The sequence below is a fragment of the Mus musculus genome, chromosome 3 (genome assembly GCF_000001635.26).
Source record: "Mus musculus strain C57BL/6J chromosome 3, GRCm38.p6 C57BL/6J".
Lineage (NCBI taxonomy): Eukaryota > Metazoa > Chordata > Mammalia > Rodentia > Muridae > Mus > Mus musculus.
This window is the reverse complement of record NC_000069.6, coordinates 141,827,790-141,854,927: the sequence shown is the minus strand read 5'-3', so window position 1 is coordinate 141,854,927 and position 27,138 is coordinate 141,827,790. Positions and strand designations below refer to the sequence as shown.

Below are 27,138 nucleotides of genomic sequence, written 5' to 3'. Positions count from 1 at the left end.
CTCCTGAATGTAAAATCTGAGATGAGACTTAATAATGAACTTAGATAAGTGGAGGTCTTTGCCAATTATAGATGACAAATGAGAAGTTAAATGACAGTGAGTTATGCTATAAATTTGATACATGAACCTCACACTATTTAGTAATTTAAAGTATTAAATCTAGTTTTCAGAATTTTTTTTGGGGGGTGGGGAAAGGCAATTCTTTTCAAGTCTAGCCTACAACAACGGAACAAACATAAGCAAACCGTCTGGTGTGCCTCAAATTCCCAGACTCTACTCTCCTATTTAAATTTCCCCAAAGCAGTTCAAGATGTAATAGCCTTTCTTGTCTTTGTCAGTTGTCCTCTGCCGTCCCCTCCCTTGGCCTGCTTTATTGAGAAATCATTGCTGTGTGCACTGGAAACCTTGGCTTATTGTGACACCACTGTTCCTGGTGTGTCAATGTGCTTCAGGCTCCTTTTTCTCTCTCTCCTTCATCTTTGACTATTTCTGCTTGTGAGATTTCCAGCCTTCTCTCACCTTCCTTCTCAGCTCTGAGTTTCGCTGGACCAGGTTAAAACACAGAGTGTCTAATTTTTGATTTGCCCAGTTGGATGAGTTTTATCTTCATGAAACTCGTACTTTACCTTAGTAGGTTTCCCTCATGATACTATTTCATCTAGATCCTCAGATAAAACCTTGTGCAGTTGCTTCCTTCCCGTCTTTCTGCTTTCCAGACTTTTTTTTTTTTCAGAATTTATACTTTGCTGCAGTATTTATACTCTTGAAGTGCAATTTGGATGTCATCCTAATTTCATACTTTCTCATGGCCTTGGGTTAAAATGTAGTTAAGGTCTCTTGCTGCAGTGAACTCTTTATGACCTTGGCCCCATTCTTGAGATTCATTCCCCCAAGCTGCTTACCTTTGCCCTGTCCATTCTGAACACATTCTGCTTCCCACACCCACAAGAGCTTCCAGAGTGCTTTACTTATCATCTCTATAGCTTGCCTCCCCTTCTCTGGTTAACCACCACCAGTCTCCAGAGTGAAGGGACAACTGTTGGTAGTCACGAATGGCCCTGTACAAAGTGTCATTTCTCATATCACTGCGGTGCTTCCTGGCTTCTTATCTCTCCCTCCTGGTAGAGAGTAAACAGAGCACGTGTCTGTCCATCTTCCATTCTCAGTATCTTGCCATGATTCTGGGGGTGCTTTCTGTTTTACACACTGGGTAATCAAATTACATTTGTTCTCACAAGGGAGAACAGCATGCTGTCCTAGCTGCAGGGGATTGATAAATTCTTCATAACTTTATATTGTACCCACATTCTGATTTGTCTTTCTTTTGTGATATTGAATGGTTTTGTTTTCTCCTTGTATAGCCAATGGTGGCTAATGCCTTGCTTTTGCTCCTAAAGATCCTAGAGGCTTGGACCATTCCGGCCTTTCCATGTGCACTTCAGGAATATCAGAATCATCTCTCATCTTATGCATCCACACCTGTGAATAAAGACACCACCTTCTGCGTCCTATAGTAATTTAATGGACAGTGTCTGGTTTTAGTTACCATTGTTTTCAAATATGACTCCACTCTCTGGATACTCTTTGGTACCTTGAGAGCAAAAGTTATGTCAAATCCACAGCGTGAATCTCTCTTTCAACTTGACATAGTTACAAATATGTTTATAACTATAAACATATATAATTATAACAAATATGTTTATAACATAGTTACTACTACTGTTTTAGTTCAGCAAATGCGGGGACAAGAAAGGTGAGCCAGCACCTTCCTTGGGGGTTTTAATTAAAGTGAGTTTTCATTTCGGAAGTTGACTTCTGCTTAAGGGGAATGAATGAAATGATCTCACAAGTTTCCTGTGAATCCTGGCTCTAGGGAAAGGAGACTCGTAAAGGATAAGTTGGGATATCTTCGGAAAATGTACAGTGTCCTATTCGTCAAAGGAGGAGAGGGGTGAGGATGCTGGCTTCATAGACTCATTTTTCTTTCCAGATAGAGGTTGTATTGGGTAATTTCACACATTTTTTTAATCTCCTTTGTGTCAGAGTTTTGACATTTTCCATTTTTAGCCCAGGTTTTAGGCCTTGCTTTACCCACTTCTCTGATTTTTACCCTTTGTGATGATTTACGTTGTGTGTCTGTGCGCGTGCAGCTGTATAGGGTGCTCTGTTTCAGACCGAATCATAGCTAACCCATGTCCATATGTGAGTTTCCTGTAAGAACTTAATCTTGCCTGCATAGGTGGTAATTGTCTCTTAGGTAATTTCTGGACGGTTCTCAGGGAACTCGAGAATCACAGAGAGTACCACTGGGACCCTAGGGACCTTCTGTGCACACAACACTTTTGCTCTCCTTGGCTCCTTTTGCGGATACATTTCCTGCTCAAATGAGGTTTAATCCAGGTGATGTCAGGAGATCTCTGCTGTCCCCAGAGAGGGGAAGGCAACGCCGTGTGAAGCGCTCTGAAGGAATGCACGCAGCTTTCGGGGCTCTCTCACTCAAGCAGCTTTCCGGTACATCAGTGTCCAAATAAAACACTTTCTGTAGGAGACATAAATCCTGGATCAGGGCATCTCAGGGGTCGAATCTTAAACAGCAGACCTACAGTGACAAGACTGGATGGTTGTATCGCTCTCCCCACTGATGGTGAATTATCCAAATGCAGAAAAGGACTGACTCCGCTTAGCAGAAACTAAATTTCCTGACTCCTCCTGATGTCAATTTCTGCACTGCTTTTGATACATACGTATTTACTGTACCTTTTGAAATACAAACATTAAATTCATAGAGCTAAGCTCATTAGGGATGACGTCAATATTCCTAGTTAATGTTTTTGCAGGTGTCTCCATCTTTGATGAAAGAGATTTAGTGCTGAAGTTCTGGAATACGTGGGATTCTTAGGAATTTGATTTTTGTGATATTGTTTTGCAATATTGTCATCTCACCTTGATCCACCCACTCTAGAAACTTCCTCATAGACATGTCAAGAAGTTTTCCTCCTGGGTAATTTGAGATCCTGTCATTTCGTTAGTAGACAATGACTAGTCATCACAAACATTGAGCCCTGGTGAATGGTACAACAGAAAATACTCTGTGCCCAGGGAGCTAAGGAATGTGCAGAGGTCAGCTGAGTAAGTTGATTCCACAGCCACTCGGTAAATAATTCAGCAGACACAGATGATGTGTGCATAGACCTGTGTAAGCTCTGCATATCACACTTCCAATATGTCTAACATGACAAGAGCTTTACTATTCCCTATAGTATACTGTTTATAGTTGCAAACATCAATTTTATGTCTTACCTATCCAGCACTCCATTTATACATTGTCTTTTCACAGTTCTTTAACGTGTTTTTTTTTTTTTTGAAAGAGCTATGTTTAGTTTTCAAAAGCTTTGCAGCTTATCCATCCAAGAGGCTCAGTGTTTAAGTCCTGTCTTTCTCTGTCTGCTAGCTTTCTCCTTTTTTCCTCTGTCTTAGGCATCAGCGGTTTCCAGCAGGAGGCCCACCCTGAGGTGCAGAAGCTAGGAAGCGGGGCCCCAACTGCTTTACTCTGTTCCCGATAGACTCTCATTTCCACAGTGGGTTCTGCTCATGCCCTTAAGGAAATACATGTCCAGCATTGGTTGCCCTGGTGAATGTACACAATGCTAAGCTACAAGGTAGAACTTTCCATTACTAACTCTTCTTGCCAGAATTCCTGGTGCAGATTTGTGGTTGGAAAGCTTAATCAATACAAAAGATACAATGCATAATAAGGCTAGCAGAGTTATTGTTTAAAACTCCCTTATTCTCCACTTTCAAACTACAGATCATTTTACCTGAGCTTAAGCAGTACACTGAGCACATAGGACACAGTCTACTAACTAGGTCTGTGGGTGTTGAGTGATGCTCGGCAGGTGGTATAAATAGGGATTGAATCAGCATGGATAAAAGAGAGGTCTGGCTTCCCTGAGAGAATGAGGCCAGGTAAGAATTCAAACTTTATTTTCCCCATGTGACAGTGTTGTGAATGAAGCTGGTGGAAACATGCATTTCCCAGCTGTGTGAATTGTAGGCTTCTATTTTTCAAATCCTACTTTAATAAGTGTACTTAAATACTTTAATCTCTCTTCTAACCCACCACCCACCAGAGGTAATGGAAAGGAAAGGTTAATAGGGCAAAGGACGGTGCGGACCTGCTTAGAAATATGTCTTTGGAGCAAGTCCAATTTGTGCTGTCAGGATATTAGTAATCCAGTTCACGTGAATCGGCAGTGCTACCTTGATCCACTCAAAAACACCATTTATGAATGAGCACCAAGCATTCCATTCAGAAGAAACAGGAGGCTCTGCCAATCCACCGGAGTCCACGGAAGTTGCAAGAAGCCCCTGGGACACCACCAGAAATCCTTTAGTGTGCTTCTCTCTATAAAGTCATGACAAATGATGACCAGCAAAGAGTGTCAAGGCAAAGCAATACCACACATGTCGTCCACTGTCTGTTGGGTTATATCTATACCCTTTTCAAACGTCACGTGTTCTCTCAAGCATCTACTCTAGCAAGGCATCACATGCCATTTTTTCCAGGCTGCTTCCAGGAAAACACCACATGTCTCTTCTCCACAAATCATCCTCCCACGTGTCTACTTCATAAAAAGCGTCCTCTCATAAGACAGTTTTCAGAAAAAAACATGAGTCTCCAAAGAAGTCAGAAATTTGCACTTCAATGCGTAGTTCCCTTGCTCCCCGCTTGGCACAGTCCTGCCTGGCACCTTTGGGGGATAGGGCAGCCTCACTGCACTGCTCCTATCTATCATTGCCTTTCTTCTCTGTGTCCCTGTCATGCACACACATTAAATCAAGCTATTCCCCCTTGACTTCCTTCCTACTAGAAGCAGTAGCCAGGAGAATTCATACTTACTCTACATCGTCCTGGGCTGGGCTAGAAAAATCACTTGATCTCAGACAGTTAGGAAGCCCTTTGCCACCCATCCCTCTGAATCTCTGATTCTTTTTTTCTTTCTGCTAGCTAGTGACAGGTCAGAGATACAAGCTTGGTATGCAGTTTGAAGTTCAAATACATGGAGGCATTATATATCCCATCAGAAGTATTAAAACAGTAAGTGAGAAATTGTAAAATGGCTGGCAGAAACGAAGCTCTTCCTAAAAGAAATTTGTGTTTCTATTTTTATTTTTTAAATTATCTTTAATCTTTTTTTACAGTCCAGTCATTATCCCAGTCTACCCTCTGGCAGTTCCTCATCCCATTTCTCCTTCACTGTCTCCATGAGGATGCACCCCATCCCACCCTACCCTACCCTGCAAGGCCTCCCCTTTCCCTGGGGCCTCAAGTCTCTCCAGGGTTAGGTGCATTTTCTCTCACTGAGGCCAGACCAGTGAGAGAGGCGGTCCTCTGCAGTGTGTGTGTCTGGGGCCTCAGACCAGCTAGTGTCTGCTGCCTGGTTGGTGGCTCAGTGCTAAGAGATTCTTGGGGGTCTTAGAAACACAGATTTCTTGGGATCCATCTCAAGGGGAAGCTCTGAGAAATTTGCATCTCTAAACCTATCAGAATATTGAAACAATGGACTCCAAAGAAATGGGGATTTCTCTGGGAATCTCATGCTGGGTAGAGAGAATGGCCATGGCCAGAGGAGAATTTGGCCTGCACAAAGTGAAGCCAAAGATTTTAACTCTTTGTCAGCAAGTAGCCCAGACCCAGGATGAGTCAGTAGTTGGTGAGAACCACACCTTGAAGAGTTACTAGCAAGCATAGCCTTGACTCTGTATTTAAATTAAATCTCCCTGTGGGTCCCTGTGTTGGCCTCTGGGGTTTTCTGGATCTCTGGCCTTTCCAAGGTGTCCACCTAGCATATAGCTCCTTTTCCTATTAACAAGATGAGCCTTTACCCTCTGCATTCTTGTCTGCCCCAGCCTGTCAGGGTTCTCAGGAGCCTGTTTCCTCTCTGGTATACCCTCTTTACCTTTCTCACACACCTATAGGAAAGCTCCCCCCATCTTGCTGTCTGTAACTCCCTCTTGGACATACTTGCCAATGGATTTTAAACTTGCCTGTATTTATGCCTTTCTTTGTTCTACAAATACTATAACACTTTTATGAAACCACTTGTACATCGGAACATGAAATTTGGGATTAGATTAAGTCTTTGTTTCCTCAAAATAGTTCCAGAATAAACTACTCCCTGTTCCCTTTAAGATGAGATCTGTGATTTTAGCACTGGCATTATTAATCTTCAAATTACACGTGTTTTCTAATTCTACTTAAGTTTGTAACCCCTTGGTACACAGACTAAGAAGAACAAAAGCGTGGTTAGGTCTCGTGGGAATATTAATTATGAAATTATAATTGAAGGAGACAATCTGTTCCTGTAATTCTCTAGAGCCTCCACCTCTGCCACCAGGCTCTGATTATTAATCCTGACTCTTTTCCACAGGAAAAGTAAAGACAACATCCCCGAATTGTCTATGGGAAAGATAAAGAGCTCATATTTCCTTGATATTCAAAGCAGCACCCACATATATGACAGAATATTTTGAGTTCTTGCTAATTTTATATAGTTTGTAAATGACTTTTTAATTTCATGGTCTTATGCCTGTAGCTTTCCTCAGTCCTTGAAATATATACTTTCCAGTCATTGATCCTGTCAGGTTATATTAAGTATACTTGTGTATATATAGTAACGTATATTTATATATATTTTATTTATGATCTATTATATACTCATAAGGCATTTCAAAGGACAGTTGTGTTACAGTTGAATATTAACAGATGATAACAGCTTTCCTCCTTTTCTTTAGTCTTTTCAACAGAAATAAGATGTGGAATATAATCTTTTTCGCTTCCCCTATTTTATTGCTTTTTATGATTTGGTAATTCACTTGTGTGGCCCTTACAGCATCTGCATAGGCTCTGTGGGGTTGGAGTTACTCTCTCCTTCTCTGTGCATGTTTCATAGTATACATTTTTTTGTGTGCCAACTTTGACTCTCATTGTTTTGCACTCCTGCATAGAGGAGGAGGCTGGAATAGGCTGAAGACCCTCACCCCCTCTGCTCCTTTCTTTCTCGTTGACTTTCTTCCGTGAACCTCTCTCTACCCTCTTATAAGCCCGACAACTTCCGAATCCACTTTCTTCCTTTATTCTTGTATACCCATATTCAATTTAATTTTCATTTTTGTCTTAAAGATTAATAGAAGCTCATTTTTATCTCTGCTGTTACTTGAGAACAAGTATGATACTACTGAGAGTCAAAGAGAAGTCCCTTAATTACTTCCTTTTTATTTTTGAGATTATAATTTAATTGCAGCATTTCTCCTTTCTCGCCTCCTTTCAAACCTCCCTACGTACCTATCCACTCTCCTCCAAATTCTTAGGCTTTATTCTACTGCTTGTGAGTATTTGTATATAGATATTGTACTGGCTAGTTTTGTGTCAACTTGACACAGCTGGAGTTATCACAGAGAAAGGAGCTTCAGTTGAGGAAATGCCTCCATGAGATCCAACTGTAAGGCATTTTCTCAATTAGTGATCAAGGGGGAAAGGCCCCTTGTGGGTGGGACCATCTCAGGGCTGGTAGTCTTGGTTCTATAAAAAAGCAGGCTGAGCAAGCCAGGGGAGGCAAGCCAGTAAAGAACATCCCTCCATGGCCTCTGCATCGGCTCCTGCTTTCTGACCTGCTTGAGTTCCAGTCCTGACTTCCTTGGTGATGAACAGCAGTATGGAAGTGTAAGCCGAATAAATCTTTTCCTCCCCAACTTGCTTCTTGGTCATGATGTTTGTGCAGGAATAGAAACCCTGACTAAGACAAATATATATTCCTAATATAACCTTTGAGTCCATGTAATGTTACCTGTATGTGTGCTTTCAGGACTGACAGTTTGAATTAGATGAACAATTGGTGTGCTCTGCCCCGAGAACTACCTTTCCTGCTTCCAGCTTTACTAAGTTCCTATATAGCTCTTTGTGTATGGTTGAGTCTTCATTGACTGCCCAGTTTTGCATGTTTCTTGCTATCTTCCTGTTCAGATCATGCTTGGGAGGGATGCCATCTCATCTCATCTCATCTCATCTCATCTCATCTCATCTCATCTCATCTCATGCTACTTATCTCATCTGGTCTGACCTTATCCTATCTTAGAGAATAAGAAACCTGGTAGAATCCAGGAGTTTCCTATAATTAGCTTCTTTGTTTTTCTAAATATAGTACTTGAGACACTTCCTATTAGGTTAATAATAATCTTTTACAAAATCAATTTGTCCAAAAAAATGCGATCTGTCTAGGTAGATCACCTTCATTTTATGTATTTTATATAGCAGCTTTACATTTCTCTTTAAGTGCTGCTCTCAGCAGGCTTTGTCCTTCCCACTACACTCCCCCCTCCCCTTACCTATGTGATGAGTGAAGACAAACAGGCATTTGTCCTTAGGGCCACACCACATAACTATGGCACATATTCAGGAGCTAAAAATCTTTACATTGCCAGATCCTTCTAGTGGAACATATTTGCTGCTACTCATAGGGAAGATGCTCTTCAGATACTATTGGGAAACCCCAGTGGCAAAGGAAAGGGAGATGGAATGGTCTCTATAGCTGTGCATGTGGGAGGGGGACTGCTGTCTTTGCAGTTGATAGATCTTGAAAACCTTGGTCATTTCTTTTGCATTAGTTGAGAGGGAAAGAGTTTAGAGAAGAAACAAATCTTACTAGTGTCATTTGGTAGCAGTTACCTTTCAATTCTCCCGCAGAGAGGTAGGTAGCTTTACCACACATTCCCCAAGCACTGCCTGGCCTCTCAGCTTCCAAAAGACACAAAGGATCTAAGAATTGAGCTGTCAAAAAATCTCCATCAACCGGAGCCACGATGGATCTCCAGTTTTCCTGATACTTCCTTGGATGTCCTAGTCTAAGATGATTCTTGTTTTCCTTCCTCAGTATATATTCTTGAATATATTTAGAGCCTATAATTATCCTTTTTCCTATATTATTTTTGTGAGTCTAGAACCTAATACTCCATAATTGGGATGGGCACTGCATTCTTCTAATAATTAAAAATGATACATTGTAACATGTTCAGATAGCTGTCAATGGAATACCTTTAAATATATATAAATATATAAATATACTTAAAGCTTCCCTTTAAATATATTGCTGGCATACTTTTCTCCCTTATAAACTATTCCTAAGACATTTTAGCCAACTTGGTATATACTTCCCAGTTAAAAGAGCAAATCAATTATATTTAATTAAGAGAAAAAGATACATTTTAGATATTTTCCTGATATTGCTTATTTTATGTTATGAGACAGGTTTCATACCTCAAATTCATTACACAGTTGAGGCTGGTCTAGAACTCCTTATACTCTGTCTCTGCATTCCAAAGGTTTGGATCGCATACGTGAACTACTATGCATAGCTTTCTATGAGATATTTAGCAATAATTGACAGTTTAAATTTAATTATGTAGTAATATAATTTTATACACTGGGGCTTCATTCTCACTTACTTACACTTGGTCTGGATGTTTAATCTGCGGAAGTTTAGCTTTTGACAAGAAGTGTTTTTATGAGGAAATGTTTTGTTCCCCGAAACCTTTTCTCTGAGTTGCCAGTGACAAGCTCGCCCAGAGAGCCACACCATCGTCTCCAGTGCTGACAATGGCTCGTCTTCTTTCCCTTAGTGACACAAATGAGGTTGACATCCCACCCAACACCCGGGTTGGCACCAAGCGCTATATGCCTCCAGAAGTGCTGGACGAGAGCTTGAATAGAAACCATTTCCAGTCCTACATTATGGCTGACATGTACAGCTTTGGACTCATCCTCTGGGAGATTGCAAGGAGATGTGTTTCTGGAGGTAAGAACGAAACATCTTTGAGAAGTTACTCACGGGAGATGTTTGCAAATCCGTTCTGATCAGAAAGGATTAAAGTTGGCACGCTATGTACAATATCACATTTTCTTTCTTTCCTCGCCTTCATTTCTGTTGATGTAGTCATAATCCTTCCAGGAAATACTTGACATATTAGAACCTCCTCTGCTGGCTGCCTCCTCTCATTCTCTGGCCAGTGAATGTGCTCTTCCAGATTCTCTGCCTGCTTTCCCTGGCTTGTCACATGACACCCTCTGCCTCTTGTTCTACCATCTCACTTCTCTTAAAAGTTCACCAGTAGTTACCCCCACACCCTCTCCTACCCCTTCCAGCTTCTCCTCACCCATCCCAACCCCCTGCTGCGATCTCCATCCTTCCTCTGCAGAGGTAACCTGGAGACACAGGAGAGTGGAGCACCCATTCCTGAGCACTCATGTATTTCCTTCCTTCCTTCCTTCCTTCCTTCCTTCCTTCCTTCCTTCCTTCCTTCCTTTCCCCCTCCCTCCCTTGTTCCTTCTCCTTTTTTGTTAAAATGAAAAGTTAAATGAAGATAAAACATAAAAATTTTGTTATTGTTCATGTTCATTTTCCCATAAGCATAAGAATTCCTAGTAAGGCCAGCTACTTGGCATACATTCTAGGAACCAAATTCGGATCCTCTACAGAAGCAGCAAATGGGTGCAAGCGTTCATTCATCTCTTTGGCCCCTGGTTATATCTTATGTCTCATGTGGTTTGTACACCTAGCTGGCCTTACCATCCCTCAGTCCACCCATGTAGTGAATTAACTAGAGACAGGCTTTACTGTCAAGATGTATTTGGGTCAATGTCTCTAGAGTTAGAAAGAAAATGCTCAAATGAAGTGAAGTCTGCTATAAGCTGGGCCCAGTATTTCATTACTTATGTACTGAGAGTACAGTGAATCCCAGTTGAAGAATAACAAACATAGATAATACAAGTAATAATGCTATGCAGTCATAGCCTGTCCACAAATGACAAACAGGCAATGAATATGAACTGCTTAAAGAAAAGTTTTGAATCATTGGGTCCCTTATATTTTATATGAGTTTGAATTCACAAAAAAGGAATATAACACAAACCCTAGATTTTTGTCTGAATAAATCTTCAGTGAAATATGATTATAGTTGATGTTTGGCTTTGAGATAGATTTTCACTGTGGAATCCAGATTGGCACTGCACTATCAATGTAGTCCTGCCTGGATTTGAACTCAGGCCTGTCATCTTTCTCCCTCTGGTTCCCTAGTACTGATAGGTATATACCATCATCCTACTGAATTTAATGGTGTGACAGCTGATCTTATAACTGGATGGTTTCACAATGTTCTGATAAAGGTGACAGCATTCCTACAAAAGGAGGTAGAGTCTGAGGGATTATTCAGGAACCCTCTCCATCACTTGAGGACAAGGGTTATTTAGAGTTAAAATGAGCTATTAGACTGGATGAGATATGGAAAATAGAAAATTCAAAGAAGAAAATGAAAATCAGATAATTTCCAAACCTAAGATGAATCATGGCTAGTATTTTTGACGATACAACTTTTCAATATTGAATGTGCAAAACTTCTCATAACTAAACACAAATAAATGAATCTCACATTTGTTTAAGTACGATACTCTTCCAAACTTGGGATGCTCTCGGTCTCACATGCCAGCAATAGAAGCAGTTACATCTGATTTGGCATTGATTCAAGACATGTCTCCTAGTTTTACATGGAGACCTAATGTGGACTTTTAAAATATATCTAGCTCATGGAAATTGAAGATGCTTATTTTACCAGCCTTTGGAATGTAACCAGGAGATGAGGGAGGCACTTGAGGACCTATGATAGGATGAAGCACTGGGCTCTCTAGTAATTTTTTTGTAAATCAAATTGTCATTTGGGAAAATGCTTTTCAAGACTTACTTTGTTGTTAATCAGAACCCGTGTTTAAGAGCAATAGATTTTTTTTAATTGAGGAAATTTGCATGTTAGGCATATTTTTACCAGTTCGTAGAAAATAATATAATTAATAAACACATCTTCAGGTATAGTGGAAGAATACCAGCTTCCCTATCACGACCTGGTGCCCAGTGACCCTTCTTATGAGGACATGAGAGAAATTGTGTGCATGAAGAAGTTACGGCCTTCATTCCCCAATCGATGGAGCAGTGATGAGGTAAGGCTAGGCTTAGGGAAGGGATGGCTGACTTCTAAAAATGCTTCTGTTTTGTCAAAAATTGTAATATGCATCACTGAAACTCATTTTGATGGTGGCAGCAGTGCTGTCTCATTGTGGTATCTGTATAGAACTATCTGTAGTCATCAAATCTATTCTCTTTTTTTCCGACTTTATTTTGTCAGTTACATAACATAGTGAATGGTCACGATTGAGCCTGTGTAACATTAGTTGAAGTGGACCTGATTTTGTTTCCTAGCTCACAACCTCCTGAGAACATTATTTTATACATCAAATGTGACATTTGCATAACAGCTATTGTTTCCTTCTCTTTGTGTCTTTTAAAGCACTGTGGGTTTTATTTATTTATTTTTTGTTTTTTTTTTTGTTGTTCTTTGTTTGTTTGTTTTGTCTTTTTCTCTATAACAAGTTCAAACCCTTCTTTTCAGAACTTGGTAAACAAGGGAAGGCTAGAGTTTCTACACTGTGACATAACACAGGCGCCCTCTGCTAACCTACCTCAGGGTTCTGGCCTCTTCATCAGCATTAGGCCTTGGAGTGAGAGAGAAGGCTTGTTGGTTAAGAGGGTGCTCTCTGTCTGAGGTGGACCTGATTTTGTTTCTCTGCTCACAACCGCCTGTAACTGTAGCTCTAGGCAATATGGTGCCCTCTTCTGACATCTCTGGGTGCCTGAACTCATAGATTTGTGCACTCACACATGCACATACAAAACACACAATTAAAACAGAAATATTTTTAAGTTTTGAAAATTGAAATATAATTTTATTATTTCCCTGTTTTCTTTTTCTCCCCAGACCCTTCCTGTGAACCCTGTGATCTTTCTCAAATCCATAGCCTCCATTTTTCAAATTATTGCTTTACACACACACATTTACACACACACACACACACACACACACACACACACACACACACACATTTGTATATGTATTCCTAACTATATAAGTACAACCTGCTTAGTCTGAATAAAGTTACGTGTATGTGTATGAGTTTAGGACTGTCCATGATGAGAGTGGGAAATAGTCTTTCTCAGGGAAGAGCCCCCCCAATTGGTTATCAAATTGTATAGTGTGTGTATATACCTATATACACACATATATTATATATTTATACTTGTGTATATATATTTATGTTTATAAGTATATAATATAAACACATTTTTACGTATTTAATATATATTTGCTCAAAATCACAAATCTGTTTATTGTAAGGGTTTATACGTGAAGCCCAAATAAGTGGGAAAGGCAGGCTGCTGCCAGGCTGGATAAAGTGAGTGGAACAGACCTGGCGTTGTTCTCTGCGCCAGTGTCTCTCCATATACCTTCCCGCATTCACTCTCCCACAACCGAGTCTCTGGCATGTTGGAAATTTCGTTCAGGAGGAGTTAAAGCACATTCTGGGCCCAGCAAAGGCAGGTGCACATAACACTGTTCATAAAGGCAGTGTCCGTATAAATCCCATCAACTGCGTCATTGGCCTGGTGTGTAGCTCTTGCATTGCTGCTTAGTGTATGCTTTCTAAGAAGCCATGCAGAGAGCGTTGTGAGGTGCTGGAGTCATAGTCTGCTGTGGTAGACTGTGGGTATTGGTATCATTTGAAAGCTCTTCACTGATGATTTTTAATGAAGCAGGATTGTGCCTTGCAGCAAGAACAATTGGTAGACCCTAGGCAAACCCAGGAGAAAGATTTAGCAAACCTATCCACAGGCCATTAATCTTGTTAAGAGGTACAGCCTTGTGCTGCTGCTAGAGCAGACTGGCATGATTTAGAAATACCATGTTTCTTTGAGCAGTACAGAATTAGATAAAATATTGAAATACATAATGTGTTGTAAACAATCTAGAGAGGAGCATTCAGACCCACTGAGTATATCATGTTTGTTTACCACTGTCGTTAAAGTCATTCTTCTTTCTCCTCATAGCCTCTTGTCTTCTCTTGTCACCAGGGAGATGTGAGAGTCTGTGGGAGTCGTGATCCGTTCACATGAAATTCAGTGTTCATACTTTCCTGGTGCCTTAAAAATAGCTTCAGAGCTCATGAACACCAAGCAGCTAAAAGCCAAACTGCGTGCCATGTAAAGAGTACCTGTCTCTGACTTCACTCCAACGTTCTTTCTCTTTCAGTGTCTCAGGCAGATGGGGAAGCTTATGACAGAGTGCTGGGCGCAGAATCCTGCCTCCAGGCTGACGGCCCTGAGAGTTAAGAAAACCCTTGCCAAAATGTCAGAGTCCCAGGACATTAAACTCTGACGTCAGATACTTGTGGACAGAGCAAGAATTTCACAGAAGCATCGTTAGCCCAAGCCTTGAACGTTAGCCTACTGCCCAGTGAGTTCAGACTTTCCTGGAAGAGAGCACGGTGGGCAGACACAGAGGAACCCAGAAACACGGATTCATCATGGCTTTCTGAGGAGGAGAAACTGTTTGGGTAACTTGTTCAAGATATGATGCATGTTGCTTTCTAAGAAAGCCCTGTATTTTGAATTACCATTTTTTTTAAAAAAGAAAGATACTTTAATTTTTACCAAAATAAAACAAATATTGTAGATGTTTGAAGGTTTATACAGCTATAGTTTAAATAATAACAAAAGGTCTTCCTAGAAATGTTCCTGGAAGTCAAAATGTTTTCTCCATTGGCAAAATACTCTTGCACTCTAGAAAACAGAACAGCCTGTGAACATAAATTAGAATTCAACTTACTGCCCGACACACCTCAGACTGTTTGGGCCAGCCCTGCTCTGGGCTGCCAGTGCAGAGTCAATGCGCACGCATACAAGTCCCCCCTGCCTGGGACCACAGCTTGGACTCCTCCTGCAGCTTCAGCCAGAGTGAAACAAATGAAGGGTTGGTGTCACTGGTAGGATTATGTGTTGGTGGGTTCTTCGGAGCCACTCCTGCTCCTGGGTGTGGTAGGCAGCTCTTTCAGGCAATGCCTCCTCCCCCCTTGCATTAAACACCAGCAAAGCTTTCTCATGAGCTGCTAAGAATCGACATGTGCCTACTTTTGTGCTCATAGATCAGAAGATCAATATTAAATAAAACTGTCAGGAATGTAGTAGAGAGAGACAGGGGGATTTAAAAATGGAAGTGATTTGGGCGTGTATTATAAGGAAGACGTGCCAGTGAGGCAGAGCGGAGGCTGAAGGAGCAGCAGATACATGGCTTGTTCCTTCTATGTGCATAAGAACCCATCACAGCAGCCCAGGAAAGAAGTGTGCACGGCACAGTTTGTATAGATATGTATAGTTTTATGTTGTCGTGTTGTCTAAATCTCTGACTTCAGAGACAGAGAGGAAGCATCTGATCTGTCAGGTTAATGTCCCTACACTTTAATTTAAAAATAAGCAGAGGAAAGTTGATGAGGTCATCAAACATCATGGCTGTTGTGATTTCTCCTAGAATAGATATATGGGTCTGGTATGGACCTCTTACATGGACATTTCACACCTTAGGTACAACTCATTTACTCTCATGTGCATTTCACTTCTAATTTATTCTGTTTCTCTAGTATAGCACGTACGCAAAACATCTTGTGATTCAGTCCTGGGAGGTCTTAACTTTTGACTCTCTGTGCGAAATCACTTATATGACCAGTATTCCTTAGAAACAGGACGGAGATAAAGTGTAAAATGGCACACGGCCCTCTCAACTTTCTTCACATAGTTCCTTACTCTGTTTCTTCCATAAAGGTTAGAAATTGCGTTCTTGTTATTAAGAAAGGTGGAAGTACTTCCTATGCCTTAGAAAGTGACATTCCTCCCAGATTCCTCCAGGGGGCAGTGTTTTCCTATGCATCTCACCACTGGGTGCGTGAAAGATGGAGACCTTAGGAAAAATTGACAGCTGCATGAGAAATGAGGGAATGTTTTACCCCTTTTCTGGAGTAGACGTTCATCTGGAAAAAAGTCCTGGAGCTCAGTGTCTTTGCGCTGTACCTGGAGTTTAGGAAAACTGTAAAGAAAAGCATCCCTCTGTGTTTCACTCTACGGTACTGCAGGGCCACAATTTAGTTTCCACTACAATAGATTTACTCAGTTCTTAAATTTGAAAAGATAAAAACTGGTTGTTAATTTAACGGTCATCACATTTTGCTCTTACTGAGGTCAGTGCAAGCTAAGCCATCGAAGCGCCTTTTCTCTGTTAAATTATATTTGCTGAAGTTTTCCCATTTATTCCTGTCTAAGTATGGCAGTCACCTGAGCCTGGAAGAAAAACCTTATTGCCTCTAGACAGATCCATCTGTAAACACGTACGGAAGCATTTTGCCAGTTTAGTGGGTACATTTTGATTTTTATTTTCTGGGTTTTTCTTAGGTTTAAGTGAGGTTGTGGGGACCTCTTGGGTCAAACTGTATTTTCTTATTGGTAGATTTTAAAATGTGTGCAAATTTAAATCAGAATGTTTTGTGAGGAAGCTGTTGATGATTTAAAGTGTTCTAGATTTCTAGGGTTCCTGCGAAAAACGGGGAGAAATTTGAGTGTCAAAATTTCATCTATGTGGCTCATTTTATTGCTTTGGGGAAAATCAACTGCTTATTTGCTAATTATTGACCTTATTTATTCAGTATAAACTTCTTGAAATTATTGAGATCCTTTAAAAAATCCACTCAGTTATTATGAATTTTCAATAAGAATTTATAATTTATTTATGAATATAATTTCTGTCTTATGAAATCCTAATTGATACAACTAAGCTGTTAAGGACTACCTGTTGACTTTCCAGTAATCCATGATAACCTTTAAACTTCTAGCATCTCAGAAAAATACATTTATTTTATTTTATTTTTTTCTCTAACTTCCTGCAAATTAATAATATAATTGACTGCTGCTTACCCTCAGGACTCTTTCAAAGAGCAAGATTTTCTTCTAACTTCTCTCCCCTGAAGGAATCCTAAATTATTAATTGTTAGATAAGCTTTATGTGTCCAAGTTTGTGGTTGATGTGTGTGTGTATATAGTATATAAATATAGATGTATATGTAAATATGTTCATTCTGGAGTCTGGCACAACTCTAGTATGTGGATTAGAAAGTAAAATATTATGGATGATAAAGTCCTAAATGAAGATTAATATTTATTTATGGAAGCATGTACATTGTGAACTCCCAAATGAAAAGCAGTTAAACAGTGTGTATGACTCAGGCAGCGCACCCCGATGTTGCTCCTGCCCGTTCTTTATACTCCCCCAACAGAAAGCTTCTTAGGGGACATGCTGGACTTGGCTTCCAGGAAATTTGCTGGCACATTTCGTTTGGTGTGTGGTCCAGGCTCACAAGTCCCTAATAATCACCAGTTTTCATGTTCCTCAGGCCAACCAGATTCATCACACTTCTTGGTTTATGGATGGAAAGGCAATGAGAATACATTTTTTTTAAACTTGAACATGTTTTGGTGGTTACACCATCTCAGAAACTCCCAGTCCCATAAAGAGTGGAAAGGAAAGGGGCTGTGTCAAAAATGATACAATTTAACAGAACTGACTGTTAGAGAAACTAATGCCATAGATTTTAAGAGAAAAATTGGTAATATTTAGGGAGAGCAGTTCTTTTCTGTTTGTTTCAAAACAAGACTCATTTGTGTTCTATCGGGGAACCAGTGCCTTATGGAATTTGTATATACTGTAATTATTCAGGGTTAGGGAACAAACAGTTGTATTTGTTACAAATTGTGTATGACTTGTTTTCTTATTTCCCTCAATAAAATGGTGTCATTCTCCCCATTCAAAAACTATGACTGGTGTTTCATAGTTGGGCCTTTTCTTTGTCTTTGAAATGACCTCATGACAGCAGCTGGGAAGGGCAGCCTCTGAGGAGGCAGAGGCAGGTACGTCTGTGCACCAGCATCCTGAGGTAAGAATGAACTGGCGTCTTCCACTTTCTGTTTAGGGAACGCTGTCATCTCCTGGGGGTGAGTAGTTGGTAGGTAACAGGACAGAGTCCTGACGGTGTCAGCACTTGAATAGTGTGCTAGTATTCACTGAGGGGGTATGACTGATAATCCAGATCTGGGGGAGCAAGACTGAGAGGCAGAGGGTGTCATCTGAGGTAGTAGGCTTGGATTAGTAGACATGATTGTTGGTGATGAAAACCTGGAGTTCAGGTTTTGGGATTGGCTTTTGTGTATTTTGAAATCCTCAGTATGGTAGATGCTTTACAAAGATTGCAAGAGAGTGAATTCTCCGAAGCGGACCATGGGAGGACGAGTAAGAAGTCAGTGGAGTAAGGATTAGGTTTAGAGATGGACTTGAAGGGACCTAATGATCTGAAGGGCAAGAAATAAGGGTTACAGCAAGGGAGCCTCATGATATGAGAGAAACTGGCTATTTTGGTTTTAGGAATGAGACTCTTATCTCAGAAGCACCCCTCAACATGAAACAAGAACTAGAAAGCCCTCTGCAAAGAGGAAATGGGGTGGGGGTGGGGAGGCTATTTGTTGAGTGTGGATCTGGAGGACAGCTTGGGAAGCCTGAGTCCGAGGGACTCTATTTGAGATTGGAAACAGAGAGGAAGCCCAAGACTGTTTGCATTGGGCAGCTAGAATGGTTTGAATCATAGAAACTAGGGATTAAAAGGCCTGACATTTGGCATTTTAGTCTCTTACCCTTGTGCCAAGAAAGTACACCCCAATATTTGGGGTTCAGATGAGCTTAACTCTGTTCTCCCCTTTTCCTTTTATGATTCTTCAGGAACATATACTCTGTGAGCTCCCAATATTTTCAACCATACCTTGAGATAAAATGCCTTTCCACCCTTTCCTCCAGGCTCTTAAAAACTGGAATGAATATATGAGCACAGAGCTGCTCATGATGGGAGAGCTATGGCTGCTCATCAGCCCAGCTTTGCTTTTCTGGGACTGAGGAGCATTCTTTACCTGGTACCATCAATTGACAGGGAGGAATAGATTCAGGGCAAGGTCAATCTCAGAACTCTAATGACCTCATAGACGTGCTTTTGGGGTTGAGAGCTCACTGATTTGACCTTGACAAAAACATTTGCATATTGTCCAACATGTGGGACAACATCAGTGAAACTTGCAGCTACTGAATCTCAAAGAGGGAAGAGGTTGAGACTAAAGTGTATTGTGGAACATGGGTTGTATTTGCTTTGTGGCTAACTGGCTTTATTTGCTTCTTAATCAAATTGTCATTCTTTAATCCACAGACATCCCATGGAGACTATGTATGCAAGGCGACCTTACATATTTTCATTATTTATCTCTTGAATAAATACTTGAGTTTGTCACTGTTGTGTAGGTCCTGGGGGGGGGAGGGGGGGTTTCTCTTCGCTATCATTGTGGCTTGCCTTTGTTGGCTAGCCAAGACAAGCCAAGAGGTCAAGGGGTAGATGGCATTCGATTTACAGTATTGCCCCAAGTCAGTGTGTCATTGAGCTGAGTCTGCTCTTCGTCCCCAGAGGCATAGCTGTCCCACGTCAAACCTGGAAACTTTCTGCTTGTCCACCTGAGTCACTGAGGCCCTGCACTAAGACAGACGTGTCTTCTGGGATTCATGATAGCTCTGGGCTGCCTCATGAGGCTTGTCTTTTGTTTCCTGTTATTGTAGTTATTTACAAACTCCACTGGAGATCAGCTCTTTGAGTGTAGCACATGGCCATGTTTATAATAAGATCCAGAAATGTTGATGCAGGTGCTGGGGCGTACTGATGTATTAACTGCGCCCCGGTATCCCTTGCAAGCTTTGCCACACTCCCCAGCCGCATCCAGACAAAGTAACCCAAGGTAGGTTAAGGCACTGGCCCAGAGATTGCTATGTGTGATGTAGCTGGAGAAGCATCCTTCTAGATCTTCACCCTACCATGGAGGAAGATTGTGATTACCATTCATACAAGACTCAAAGGTTTTTTTGTCTTACTGAAAAAAAGAAAATCCCCACTAACTTTTGGACATGAAGCATCTCTATGTTATAAAGAAACGGAGTCTCTGTTGCTTATAAATATAATTTATTACCTGTTTAAAAATTCTTTCTTACATTTGTACATGTTGGCTGACAAGAGTAAATGCAGGCAGTTTACAAACCAAGGGGACGGCAGGTAAATTGGGTGAGGCAACCAGAGAGAGAAAAGAGGCACACCCAAAGCCGGTACACCTCAACCACACAGCAAGGCGATGAGGATGAGCAGAATGCTGGAGAGCACTCCGCAGCCACTGGGGGTCATTAGGAAAGGAGTTGCATAGAAGATACAGCAAGACAGAATTCCATAACAAAGGAAGGAAGAAGTGCTCCATATCTGAGAAGCCAAGGTCATGTTGTTTTGCTAAAAAAAGAAAAACTGACAAAGCATAAAATTTCAACCTGATACTTCTGAAGTTGAACTGGTCCAAAGAAGACAGCAGGAGGGTGACCCAGCTGCTTCTTCCTTTTTTTTTTTTTTTTTTTTTTTTAAAGCAGAAAGCTGGGATTGTTCTCTCATGAATATGGGTTTTCTTCTTTAGAGCACGGAGGAAGATTACTGGTTCCTTACAGCTCAACATTAAGCTTAATAAACACAACACTGTGACATCTTACACACACATACACACACACACACATACACACAGTATACATACAATAATGATATTCCCTGCAACTTGGCTAAATACATTGTCTGAAGGGTGAGGGCATCAATACCCATAGTCGGGACTAGGAACAAGTGAAAGAAAGAATGCGAGTCATGTCTTCAACTGGCTCCTCTTTCTTTCCAATAATCTGGAGAAAAATATATCTGAATACATATGTATGCAGTTATAGGTGCCATTAATGTCTTTAGAAACACAGAAATGGGCAAAGGCATTTTCTACTAGCTGTGGATTTGTTTGGAATGCTATCTTAAAATGGGTTTAATACAGCACAGAGCTCATCAGGATGCTTTGATGTTGCCACATCATCACTGAGTGAAGATCAAAGGCAGAGAGCTCATCCCTTAGGCTGCCCATCAAGACAACTAGCCCACAGTTGACAGTCACCATGGCCACGGGTCATCAGGCTCCATGGCATTAGGCCTTTGGCATATAAAGATGGTATGGGGTTTAGGCTTATTTAAAATGGGTCTTACAGTAATTTTACCTGCAATTTATAATTCTGCCATAGCACAGGTTCCCAAATGATATATAAAAAGCTGGTGTACCATAGCAAATAACATGGCTGGTGGACAGCTGATTGTATTTCAGGACACTCTCTGGTTTTCTGCTTAGTAACTAGTGGGTTTGGCCATGACTGTCCTGATATATGGCAAGGGTTTCCAATGTAGCATTTTGGTACTCTTGGGATAGATACCTTCATATAAAGTTTAGTATACTGAAGACTTGCAGGTCGCCACTTACATCTCTTTGGCTTTGCCTGCTAGTATATTTATGGAGTGCATCTATTTGTCCTGAGGATACCCCAGCCACAATTAAATAGGCCTCTGAAAACACCTTTGGTTGAATAAGCCTGTTAATATCCCACCACAGATCAAGAAAGGAAGTAGGCAAGCCCACTGGACTTTCTGAAGACTATTGCAGTAAGTTTTCAGAAAAGGGGGCAACCATTTGACCAAAAGAACTAAAGGATTCACAACTGCATTGTTAGTTTGAAGAGATATTCCACCCTGGTACATGCAGGCCATCTCTACTCATTAAACCAATGAGCTTAAGTGTCAGCTTTTTAGAAACAGGTATGACTTCATATGGCTTATTTAGCCTATATGACCATAAATTAGTATTGGTTATAATAAGTGTATTCCTCATAGTCCCAATCCCATCAAAAAGTTATCGGGTGACTGTCAAAGTGGTCAGTGTAAGCAGAGGTGACACAATCGGATATCTTGGGGTAGAGAAACAGGATTTTGTTGTATAGACAGAGAGTTAAAAGGTTTTCAGTCAATGTCAGCTCAGTATGCTTTAAAAATACAAAAACAATACAAAACTAAAGGAGTAAGATAGTTGGTCCCACGAGGCACTCAGAAGGCAAAAAACCAGTTTTATTATCTTGAGAATAATAATAAAAATATTTTTCTTTTGGATCTATAAAATAAGATGCTCATTGGCCATTATCATCTTTACAAATGATTGATTTGAACAATGATGTCCTGGTTTACAAAGCTGCTCAGTAAAGGTGTCTCGAGCCTAAGTCCACCCACACTGTGTTTCTGTAATCCTCCTTTGCCACCACTGGCCTTGGACTTACACCAGCACATATCTCTGAATAGATTACTTTTCCAGAGCAATTACTCAGCTCAAATTCGTGTTCATCTTGAAGACCGGGGAATAAGTAAATCTTTCTTACTTTTTCTCTCATATTATCTAACATCCTTCTACATTGATTAGCTCCAGAGCGCAGACTGTAGGGATGTGTATGGATTGTGGGATAGAACATTCTCCCTATAAGCTCTCTTTGTCCTATGGCTATGTAGGTGTGTGTGAATGACCCAGGATCATAGGTGCCAGGTCCTCATCAGAGACACACAGAGATGTAGGCAACCATCTACTCTCTTCCAGATGTGAACTGTCTAAATCCTACCCTCTGAGTGTTTCCCTTTCAATCATTTTTAGGAGAAATGTCCTTAAAACCTAGTTTTAATACCTATTTCCTAGAGGATCCTAAATATAGTCATTGCAACTTTCCCCTAAAGGATGTCTCTACTCTTTGATAGTGGAATAATTAAAATCTTTAGAATCATAGAATATATGAAAATAGCTAATGATATACTTTGATCTTGGACCTCTTATTCCCCAAATTATCCTTTCCCAGAAGAGATTAATTTGCTCAGGTCAGGATGGAATTCTTTGTGTAGCAGAGACAATGTGTCTGCTTTGAAAATGTTTGGCTGTGACTTTCTTGACACATGCTTAGACTCAAGCCAATTTGAATTAATGTCAATAAGAAGAGAACATGAAGTTTTAGATTCCTAATCTCAGGTCTACTTCATCTGAAGATCATTCGTCTTGATTAACAGCCACAACTTCCATGTCCATAGAGACAGGATTCTCATTTACAAATGTAGAGCAGGTTTGAACAGGTATAGTGGTACATAGTTAAACTCTCACCACTTGAGAGGCTGTGGAAATAGGGTCATGGATTTGATGATGTTCTGGGATACCTAGCAAGAATATATATGCCCAAGGTGATGCCATGTGTGTGGAGCTGTTGGGCAGGGAATCTTTCTTCTTTGTGAATACAGTTTATATTTCTAAAAGTCAGTGTTTGGGAGTTAAAAGATTTCAAATATGCAAAGCCCAATGACAATTTTCAGAGACTTTTAAAAATACAGATTCCATACATGTCTATCACAAGAAAGTAACTTAAGATGTGTATGAGTAAGTTGATGACGTGCTATACCCAGAAAGTTGTAAAATGGATAATTTAACTGAAGAATACGAGAATAAGAGAATTACACATGTAGGTAAATTTCACCATGTCTATTTGTCACAAATGTCGAACTCCACAGGTACTTAACTCTCTTTGTTAATTTTTTGTAAGCTGTATATGACATTGAGTAACTATGTGGCAGGCCACTAGATGGCACCAGGCACAAATAATTTGTTTTTCTACCCACCCACAGCAAGCAAGGCATTCCTGAGAAGCTCTGTAGAAGTCAGACATGCCACAGGGGTGATGATGAAGCTCCCTCTAAGATGAACTGTGGCAGGTGAAACGTGTGTGTTGGAAAGCAGCAATCTAACAACTATCATTTTCTTCCCAAGGAGAAAGAGCAGACTGCTTAGTGAAAATTATTTGATGTATGGTATGTTCTAGTTTGGAAACTGTCATTCACATGATAGAAAGTGGTTTTATGACATATGATTCCTTCATAAGAGATCAGTCATTTTTCCTTTTCCTGTTGTGAGAGTCTGAATACAAAAGCAAGTATCTCTAGATGCTTGAACACGAGGACTCTCAAAATATTCAATAATGTTGCTTTGGTTATATTCAGTATTTCTGTGTTGGTGACTTAACAGTTTTTAGGATAAATTAACCAGAATAGCAACATATTTGTTCCTCTTGACTTAGCACAAAGCATTGAAGTTACACAGAACATCCAGTCCAGACCTCTCAGTTTGGATTTCTTTGATGGTTCCAAAATCCAAGAAGTGTAGAGGAACCTTCACACTTGTTTCAAGAGGCAGCAAAGTCTTTCTTCCTCTTACTTTTTAAGAACATCAATCAAACTCTTAAAAGTTCGAACAAACTCATGCTTACAGATATCAGCCAACAAACTTCGTTAGGAGTATAGAATTTCCCTTCCACAGTCAGTGGGACCAGGATTTTTATATATGAATATGGTTAGAGAAAGAGACTGTAGAATACATCTCTGAAAGAGAAGACAAACAGCATGAAGGAAGAGGCTCCACAACTGTACCCACAGTTCTTTAATGACTAGGATAGAAGAGTTAGCGTGTATCAGGAAGTAACAGAATCAGAGGGTATTAGGCAAAATGATTCCCAATGGAATCCATTCAGCAACCTGAATACTTCTAGCCCCAAAGTACACCACAGCCATATTTTGAAGTTTCTGACTTAAGGGCATAGGTGCTTTCTATTTAACTATGTCAGTGGGGCTGCTAAGTTTTCATTCACTATCTGCTGAATGGAGTTCCTATATCAAAAAATAAAAACAAACTAACAAACAAACAAAACCCAGGATGGTCCCAAGGAGTATGCACAACTAACGTTTTATAGGATGGTCCTATAGCACTAATCTACATAAATACAACTGAATATTACTAAAGCAAAGAGTAATAAAGAAAGAAAAATGTTACCAATTCATTCAGCTGCATGGGCTTTTTGTAGAAATGGTCTTGAGATCTGGAGATCAATAAATGAGTAAAGTAGAATTTACAGTTAGTTGGAAGGCTGGACATTAGGGCCCCAGCAGAGGTCAAGACAATGGTAAGAAAAGGATGCCATCTCTAAGCGAACAACATCATGCAATAATGACACAAAGATAAAGACAAACAAATGTGTGTTGAAGTAATCCCTGTTCAAATCAATCCTGCCTGCAAGATAGAAAAGGATGATGACATTTGAATGGGAGATCAGCATTCTGGAACCTTGAGATGATCTGGTCTCACCACAAAGTTTACAAAGAAGGGCAATGAGCGCCAGTGAGTTTCAATGTTTTCCCCAAAGTCACACAGCCATACAGGGACCAACTCCACAAGGATAACTGGTTTCCTGATTCCTAGTTCAGACACTGTTCCCACAACCATACTGCCTCCCAGATAGCCACAAGAGTAAATGAACTTTACATAGAGAACTCTCCTCATGATAAGAGCAAGAACAGAAAGACTCTGACCGAGCAAGCTGAAAGAGCAGACATAGCCATTGAGCATTTCTGTCTTTTCCACCACAGAATGGTAGACCAAAGGTCAAGGAAGCAAAAGCTATTGAACTAAACTGGTGACCATGCCCACCTCTTTAGGCAAGAAAGGGAGGCAGGTCTAGTCAACACCAAACACTAACAGTATTGCTAACTAAAACAAAAGGAAATTCTTTTTACTAGAATATTTGTAATAATCATCAATAATAATGATAATATTTTTTAAAAAACACTTGAAATTGCTTATTACAAACACACATGTGGTACAGAAATGTTTGTGTGGAGGAACATGAATAGCTACCTCCCCTGTAATGCTAGAGCTCTGTTCCCAAAGGATACCAACGGGGTTACCCCAGGATATAAGGAATTTTCTCAATTTCTCCTTTACATTTAGATTCTCCACTTCCCTGATACCAATGCCAATACTGGTCCAACAAGTTTCAGAAACAGAACACTGATGGGAAGATTATCTGAGACACTTGATGTACATGATTTTTAGCAAAAGTCTGTGATTTCTCTGTAAATTACTAATCTGAAATAGACACAATAAACTGTCCACAGCTTCAACTTCAAATGATCTGAACAAAAATAGAACGAGCCATGGACAGTGTCTGCATCCCTGTCCAATTTGATGTAAACAACATTTGTAGAAACTGGGTTTGTTAAGAAAGTTTATCCATACATCTGGATAGCAATAAAAAGCGTTTCCTAGGAAACTGTAAGATCCTGTACCATACAGCATACAGCCCAACGAAGAGAAAATTAGATTGATTCTTAAATTCAAGGTACAAATTTACACAATTTTTCTTAACTCCCGCGGTGGTGCTGTCCGAATGAAGTGGGCGTGTACCTTGGTGGTTATATCTGTCCCCCAAGTTTCCTGTTGCCATCTTGCCTGTAGAGCGCCTTGGTCCTATCTGGATTTCCTCCTCAGATGTGGTTCCCCTGAACACAGACTCCCTGTGTAATTGTGTCCTTCAGCTTTAGTTCCAGTGTGGTCAATACTGTCCTTCTGCTGCCAAGGACACCACTGTCTCATGTCTTCCCATTTCTTCCAGGACGGCTGCCAGCATGCTCAGGTTTCCATCTGGGAAGTTCTGTGCTTCCCAAAGATCCAGGATTACGCCAGTTGGGCTCGATTTGGTGGCAAAGTAATTCAAGTACCTGCAATCAAGAATGGGAAAATATGCTTAGAGGTGTGATTTACAGGTCTATTTACAGTATTATCTTCTCTGCGTTGGCACTAAACCTGTCTGTCTTGAAGCATTTCAGTCCTACCGTGGATCCTAGTGAACTCCACTTAATGATTGCTCGGTTCCTAATTAGATCAGCTCCAGACAGGACATGTGCTGTTTAACTTTGTTAACCTCAACTCTGAATAGGATAATTTAAGAGACAACGTGTCTGTGGGTTTTGTCCTAAACAGGAAATCAAGAGGCTTATGTTTTCTGTCCAGTCTGGACTCTGATGATCTTTGACAGGTCATACCACATCTCTTCCTTGGAGGTGACAGATATTTTCTACGAAGCAGAGGCTCTCAGGGTCTCTTTATAACTTAATACAAGTGCTTGTGTGAGCATGTAAATTATTCATCATGCATTACGTCTTGTTCAACTGGCGATGGATGAACAATAATTACTTTAGTGAATAGACATCATATTTAGGAGCTCTTAGCACATGAGCTAGGTAAAGTCTATCACAAATCTTGACACTGATAAATGTCATATATCCCAGGAATTCTCTTGGAATTGTTTGGAAGCTCACAGTCAGAATGAAAATAT

At 40.4% G+C, this 27,138-nt stretch overlaps 2 protein-coding genes across 14 annotated transcripts in view; one reads left to right on the top strand and one right to left on the bottom strand.

The window, feature by feature from the left end:
• The window catches only part of Bmpr1b (bone morphogenetic protein receptor, type 1B), a 332,451-nt gene extending 314,658 nt beyond the window's left edge, over window positions 1–17,793 (top strand). For 6 of the 12 annotated variants that reach the window (XM_006500940.4, XM_006500942.2, XM_006500939.4 and 3 more), the window contains 3 exons: window positions 9,676–9,851; window positions 11,913–12,043; window positions 14,188–17,793. In XM_006500940.4, the coding sequence (XP_006501003.1) occupies window positions 9,676–9,851; window positions 11,913–12,043; window positions 14,188–14,313 (433 nt within the window). In that variant the 3' untranslated portion in view covers window positions 14,314–17,793. The remainder of the gene's footprint in view (window positions 1–9,675; window positions 9,852–11,912; window positions 12,044–14,187) is intronic. The other 6 variants (NM_001277217.2, NM_001277216.2, NM_007560.4 and 3 more) reach the window with 1 other exon arrangement.
• Window positions 17,794–20,003: 2,210 nt separating this feature from the next.
• Window positions 20,004–27,138, bottom strand: part of Unc5c (unc-5 netrin receptor C) — a 369,361-nt gene continuing 362,226 nt past the window's right edge. For both annotated transcript variants that reach the window (NM_001293561.1, NM_009472.4), the window contains one exon: window positions 20,004–26,521. In NM_001293561.1, coding sequence (NP_001280490.1) covers window positions 26,356–26,521 — 166 coding nt within the window. In that variant the 3' untranslated portion in view covers window positions 20,004–26,355. The remainder of the gene's footprint in view (window positions 26,522–27,138) is intronic.